This window comes from Vigna angularis, chromosome 2 (genome assembly GCF_016808095.1).
Source record: "Vigna angularis cultivar LongXiaoDou No.4 chromosome 2, ASM1680809v1, whole genome shotgun sequence".
In the NCBI taxonomy this organism is placed as follows: domain Eukaryota; kingdom Viridiplantae; phylum Streptophyta; class Magnoliopsida; order Fabales; family Fabaceae; genus Vigna; species Vigna angularis.
Window position 1 is genome coordinate 33,763,263 of NC_068971.1, and position 7,180 is coordinate 33,770,442.

Consider the following 7,180-nt stretch of genomic DNA (forward strand, 5'->3'; position numbering starts at 1 on the left):
TCTATCAATGAATCTAGGTTTAATACATATTTTGGTTTCTCGGTGGTTTGTGAGGTTTGTTCAAAGTAATCCTACTTTTTTAAATGTTTAGAAACATCTCATATTTTGTAAAAAGTGGTTCAAGTGGATTCTTTTCTGCTTACAGTGTTAAAAACGTTAATGACAGAGTTGTCCACCTGACCAAAACTAGATGAGGTGTCCAGTTTATCATTTCGTGGAACTTTGAGGTGAATTAAGGTGTCAATTTTTAAAAACAAAACTTAATGACGTAGATTACTTGTAATAGAGTAAATGAAATTACCTTTAAGTTAAAATCAATTCGTGATTTGGGATGATTTGGGGTAATTTGGGGTTGAATATTTTGCTGAAATTGGTGTTAAAATTGGATTCGTGGTTCGAGAGTGTTTTGCAAGAAGGGGATTTCAGATTGCAGCGTTTTGGGGTTCCTTTTCTTGTGTTTCAAATATTACAAATTTTAGGGATTTCATATTAGGGTTTTGAATCAGAGTTGATTTTTATGTCAAATATTACAAATTTTAGGGTTTTTAGGGATTTTAGGGATTATCCGTATATAAATTATATACGGATTATCCGTATGTAAATTATATACGGATTATCCGTATGTAAATTATATACGGATTATCTGTATGTAACCTATATACGGATTATCCGTATGTAACCTATATACGGATTATCCGTATGTAATTTATATACGGATTATCCGTATATAATGTTAGCTACAGCCTTTTTATATACGGATTTTTGGCCGTATGTAATCCGTATATAATACGATTTTTTATACGGATTTTGGACGTTATATACGGATTTTGGCCATATATAATCGCGATTTTTCTTGTAGTGGAGGTTTTTTTCTTTGTTTGCGAATTGAGTTTCCTTTTCTTGGATTGATTTCGCGTTTTAGGTTTTGGTGTTCATTATCTTGCAATTTGGGATTTCTCCTTACCTTGCTCCCTATTTTTAATTGCTTTGCGATTCTCGCGTTCAATGTGTTAGGTGGTGGTGGAATGGCGACTCCTCTTTGTTTTTTGTATTCTCTATGCGTGAATGGACAGAGGAGATAGGGAAAGAGAATGGAGATTTTGGATGATGATCATGTGGGTTTTGAGAGTGTTATTGTGTATGCGTTGAACTTGAAAAATGATGGTGCCGGAATAGTGTGTTAATTGTGGGTTCGGGATGAAGAAAGGGGTAATGGGTTGTTGTTTTTCTATTTGTGCAGGTGAGATGTGATAATATCTGTGTTAAAAGAATAGAGGCTTATGGTGATGATGAAGGTGAAGAAATGGTAGATGATGGGCATGCTGAAGGAGAAGGGAACTTCTTTACTTCCTCCACCCTACAATTAGTCATGGCACACAACAACAATTTCACGAGCAGTAGCAAAACGGTACAACCACGATTTCATTTAACCCTCTGTTAAACAAATTTTCCACTTCATAAATTTTTATTTTTAAAATTTACATCTCAATTGACCTTGGTGTGTCACGTATTACAAAACTGGACACCTCATCCACTTTTGGCCAGATGAGCAATTATATCGTTATAGGTATTTAACGTCGTAAGCAAAAAAACCAACTTAAACCGTTTTTACAAAATATGGAACAATAGTAAACTCTCGAAAAAGAATAGGACCACTTTGAACATATTGTCCTAAACTAGGGACCAAATAAGATATTAAACCATAAATCTAATAATATATATATATATACAGGGTTGTAAAGAACTGTCAAGTGATAAGATTTTTGGGATGTCAAAGTTATTGTGTTCACTACAAGAATGATTGAAATTATCGACGGTCATAAGTCGTCGGTAATGTATAAAATCCATCGGTAATTAGCATTTACCGACGGCTTACCGACGACCAACATACCGTCGGTAAAAATGTTATCGGTAAACTTTACCGACGGATTTTTCGTCCGTCGGTAATTACCAAAGGCTTTTGGCCGTCGGTAAAGCCTTCGGTAATTACCGAAGGATCTAGGCCTTCGGTAAATCCGTCGGTAAATGTCGCGACCTGGTTCATCTTCTTCCTCTTCCTTCGTCGCTGTGTCAATTTGTTTTTTCATTTACACTAACTCCACCACCAAAACGGCATCACGCGAGTAACAAACTAGTTTCCAAAATATCAAACAACCAATTTATTTTCAATAGTTAAAATTATAGGGAATCATGGAGAGTTTTTCTACAATTCTCAGATTTGTAAAAAAAATGTTCCTAATCGTAAAATTGTGGTGGAGAGAACGGTGGTAGAGGGCAGCGGTGGTGGAGAGAACGGTGGTAGAGGACAGCGGTAGTGGAAGGCAGCGGTGGTGGAGGACAGCAGCGGGAGGGCAGCGACGGGAGGGCAACGATGGTGGAGAGCAACGGCGATGGAGAACAGCGGTGGAGAGCAGCGGTGGTGGAGAGCAGCGATGGTGGAGGGCAGCGGTGGTGGAGGGCAGCGGTGGTAGAGGGTAGCGGCGGTGGAGGGCAGCGGCGGTGGAGAGCAGTGACGGTGGAGAGCAACGATAGGAAGAAGTATTAGACTGAGATATAGAGAAATGAGAGGAGAAATGAGTGTTTGCCACATATATTGGCACTGGATGCGAAGCTGGTCTCAAAAATTCCGCTTTTTTATCGACGGTCAGAGGCCTTCGGTAAATCCGTCGGTAATGTCGTCCGCGAAATAATGGATGGGAAAAATCCCGCTCTTTTTACCGATGGCCCAAGGTCTTCGGTAAATTCGTCGGTAATGTGCATGTCACTTACCGACGGCCGAAAGCCTTCGGTAAATCCATCAGTAATGCGCATGTCACTTACCGATGACCTTACCGAAGAGTTTTGACCGTCAGTAAAAAACATTAAAAACACCGTCGATAATTCCGTCGAAAATTAAGATATATCGACGGATATTGCCGAGCTTGGTGAGTTGGGATAAATTGGACTTCCAAGTTGAAAATTCTGTCTCAGCCTTGTCTCTTTTATCCAGTACGTTGAATTTGACATTTTTTTTTGTCATTCTTAATTGAAGGATGGGTATTTTGACCAATTGTAAGGTAATGAATGAAATAGGTATAGCAAGAGAAGAAATAAAATATAGAGGATGAAGTGATGTTTTAAGTTTTACATTTTGGATTGCAGTATAAGAAATTAACTCAGGTAAAACTTTGCTTTAATAAAAAACATGGTGACTGTGTGCAAATTAAGTTAAACTATATTTTACTCGGAAACATCAGACAACGTTGATAACTGATTCTACGTTGAAACAAACATTACCCTAGACTTTGTCTATTTATATGTTTGAGAGTGAATGTTGCAGCGTTGAGAGTTAGTTGACTGGTTTGAGAATGGTTTTGGTGTGGTCAAGAAAAGGGACAAAGAACATGGACTTAACTCTCTTTTCACTTCTATTCTTGTTACTATTGCCTGCACTCTCTTCTTCCATATATGTTGGGAACAATATCTTGTTCAATCATCGCAAGATATTCCCCAAACAACAAGAACTTACTTCGTACGCTGTGATCTTTGATGCCGGTAGCACTGGTAGCCGTGTCCATGTCTTTCATTTCGACCAGAACTTAGATCTTCTTCACATAGGCAACGAGATTGAGTTTTATGATAAGGTGAAAATTAAGCTTCATAAGTATTATAGTTTATACATGTTCATGTGAATCATGGGTTTCTCTTCATTACTTCTTGGCATGTTTGTGGTGTAGGTGACACCTGGTTTGAGTGCATATGCGGATAATCCTGAAAATGCAGCAAAATCTCTGCTTCCACTTTTGGAGGAAGCTGAAAGTGTTGTCCCTGAGCACCTCTACCCCACCACACCTGTTAAACTTGGGGTTCGTGTTATGCCTCTCTATTTCTCACTCATTCCTCATAATTTCCAATATATTTCTCTTATGTCGAACCATAGGTATATCAAATGTAAAATTAAATAATAATAATAATCCAACAACATATGACCATATACATTTTTTTAAGATAAGTTTATATATCTTAAAAATTGTAAATCTAATTCAATATTACACAATTAATTTATAAAATAAAGTTTGCATTTGTTTATATTTTAAATTTATTTAATTGTACTGAATGTAACATCTGCAACATAGAATTTCCCATATAAAATATTTCATCAGCAATTGAAGTTTTGACGGTAATTGAAAACCTTGTTTGAGTAGACAAGATATATGCATAATATGTTTGTTTAAGTCTTGAATATAATTAGAAATGTCTAATTATTTGTTACTATGTAAAGGGAGTAATGAGTACTGTATTTTGAGTAACCTTTATGCTATATATGCAGGCGACTGCAGGTCTAAGGCTTTTGGATGGGGATGCTTCTGAAAGGATATTGCAAGCGGTAATTAAATAAAGGATCTTAAATTCTTTATCTTTTTCTCGTGTAGGCTTTCAAAATCTAAGGTTTTGATTTTTCTTATGTTTAATTAGGTTAGCGATTTGCTCAAGAACAGAAGTACCTTCAGCGTTCAACCAGATGCTGTAGCTATAATTGATGGAACCCAAGAAGGTTCTTATCTATGGGTACGACTTATCAATATCTGTTATGGTGATAAAGAAAAAATAATCAAAATCTGCACTAATCACTTTTATTTTTGACCACTTAATCCCCGTTGTAAATTCTGTCAATTTATTTTAGCTTACAATAATATTTATAGTTTTTCTGTCTTCTTAATGTCATATAGCATTTCATATGTTGATGTGACTTGTTTTTACGCACCAATGTCTCAAATTATTCTAGTGTTTACTAACCAAATTAATTGTACTAAATCGATTATCGTTATATTATTATATATATTGCAGAATAACACGATTTAGTTACGAAAAAATTTACAGCTCTTTTAAAACAAACTCTTCTAATTTTGGGTTATTGATGATTATTGGTTATATTGGTATATGCTATTTTAAAATACTGTTCATCCAATCACATTTTAAAAGTCTGGTTACAATAAAATACAATATTACTATTCATCCAATTGTGGAGGTATCTTTATTGTATTAGTGTAAAAATTAATAGGAGTAGGTGGTACTTTAACTTTTAGCATATAGTTAATTATAAATTTTACATAATTCCATTTCTGTGAAACATCATCAAAGAAACATTAGTAACATGATATTTCGTCTCTCTTACCATTCAACTATTTTGTAGGTGACAGTAAACTATTTACTAGGGAATTTGGGGAAGAATTTTTCAAAGACAGTGGGAGTAGTTGATCTTGGAGGTGGATCGGTTCAAATGACATATGCTGTCTCAAAGAACACAGCAAACAATGCTCCACAACCACCAGAAGGAGAGGAACCTTACATAAAGAAACTTGTCCTCAAGGGAAAGAAATATGACCTCTATGTTCACAGGTTCTCTTCTTTCTAACTATTGATATACTAGTAAGTGTTGAAGTGTGAGTAGATGCTGTGCAGTACAACTTCTGATAGAAAAACCTCATGGACAAGCCTTCCGAGTTGTTTCAATTTGAAGTCTAGATAAATAGGTACCTATTTATCTAATATGTAGTTTTAACATTCTTCTTTCAGTTACTTGCGCTATGGTAGAGAGGCATTTCGTGCTGAGGTTTTGAAGGTCACTGATGGTTCTGCTAACCCTTGTATTTTATATGGCTTTGATGGTAAGTGCATTTACACATGCCCAGATGCTAATTGATGGTGAAAAATCTTCCAATATTTTTATCATGCATGACAATAACAGAGTACACGATTTTATTCCTTGAAAGGGACCTACACATATTCTGGAGAAGACTATAAGGCCTTTGCTCCCATTTCTGGATCCAACTACCATGAATGCAGAAAGATAGCTCTTCAAGCTCTGAAAGTGAACCAGTTTTGCCCCCACCGAAATTGTAGTTTTGGAGGGATATGGGATGGTGGAAAGGGAAGTGGACAAAACATTCTTTTCGGCACTTCATCTTTCTATTATCTGCCTTCGGAGGTATCTAATTATATTTGGTCAAATTTGTTGTGTCTACAGGTTCTTATTTTGACTATTGCACATGCTCATTTTAATTATGTTATGTTGGATACATTAGATTGGTATGTTTAATCCAAATAAACCCAACTCCAAGATTCATCCTTTGGATTTGAAGACTGAAGCAAAGAGAGCTTGTGAAACAACATTTGAGGATGCCAAATACACTTATCCACTTCTTTCAGCTGATAAACTTCCATATGTATGCTTGGACCTTACATACCAGTATGCATTGTTTACTGATGGATTTGGTAGGTTTCTCCAATGAAGTTTTTTCCAAAATGTGTTGCAACTTTATTTATTGTCCTAATATACTGAATTTTTATTTTATTTTTGTTTTCATATTTGGCAGGCTTAGATCCATTGCAAGAGATCACAATGGCAAATCAAATTGAATATCAGGAAGCACTTGTGGAAGCAGCATGGCCTTTAGGCACTGCCATAGAAGCCATATCTTCATTGCCTAAATTTGATCCATTCATGTATTTTATTTAAGTGCTGGCATATTTCAGTGCTAAAGGGCACTATAAAAACCTACTGAATAAAATATTAAAACTTAAGCCATTTCTTCATACAGAGAAAGAAATATTCTTATTTTTATGTCGATTTGAAGATTTTATGGGAAGAATTGGAATCTTTAAGGACAATACCAAAAACTACACATGCAACACCAAATGAAACCATGATCTTGTAAAAGTCATGGTTAAATATAAAGATTCTAAATATGTCATGCTTCTTGAAAAGTCCTGGGGAAATGTTTGTTGCTTTCAAGACGAAAATCCTTTTAACATTAATCATGTCTTTCCCCTGGTGCTTCAACAAATCACTACTACAAACTCGGATGCAAGATTCCAACCAAAATCAAAACAAGTCCAACTTCTCTTGGAAATGCTACAAGACTAAATGATTAACTTTTCACACAGCATCAATTAGATTAAAGGGTACATTGGTGAGTCTTCCACTCAATAACCTGGAAAAGGTAAAACCACTGAATATTCTTGGATGTTGGATAAAGGGGCCACTAATATCTATAAAATCCTTCATTCTTACATAACGTTTGTCAGTTTCTAGATATTGTCACATTGAAGATGATTGGGCAAGTTGAGTTGCATAAGGGCCTATGTGAACCTATTATACCACATTCATCTAAAATTGTTTTTGTCAATAATATTGTAA

At 35.6% G+C, this 7,180-nt stretch overlaps 1 protein-coding gene across 1 annotated transcript; it reads left to right on the forward strand.

The window, feature by feature from the left end:
* Window positions 1-3,314: 3,314 nt before the first annotated feature.
* Window positions 3,315-6,576, forward strand: LOC108328030 (nucleoside-triphosphatase). The gene is made up of 9 exons (XM_017561805.2): window positions 3,315-3,623; window positions 3,717-3,845; window positions 4,310-4,366; window positions 4,456-4,548; window positions 5,174-5,379; window positions 5,557-5,648; window positions 5,754-5,968; window positions 6,066-6,255; window positions 6,357-6,576. The coding sequence occupies exons 1-9, from the start codon at window positions 3,348-3,350 to the stop codon at window positions 6,497-6,499; spliced, it is 1,401 nt and encodes a 466-aa protein (XP_017417294.1). The 5' UTR covers window positions 3,315-3,347; the 3' UTR covers window positions 6,500-6,576.
* Window positions 6,577-7,180: the final 604 nt, after the last annotated feature.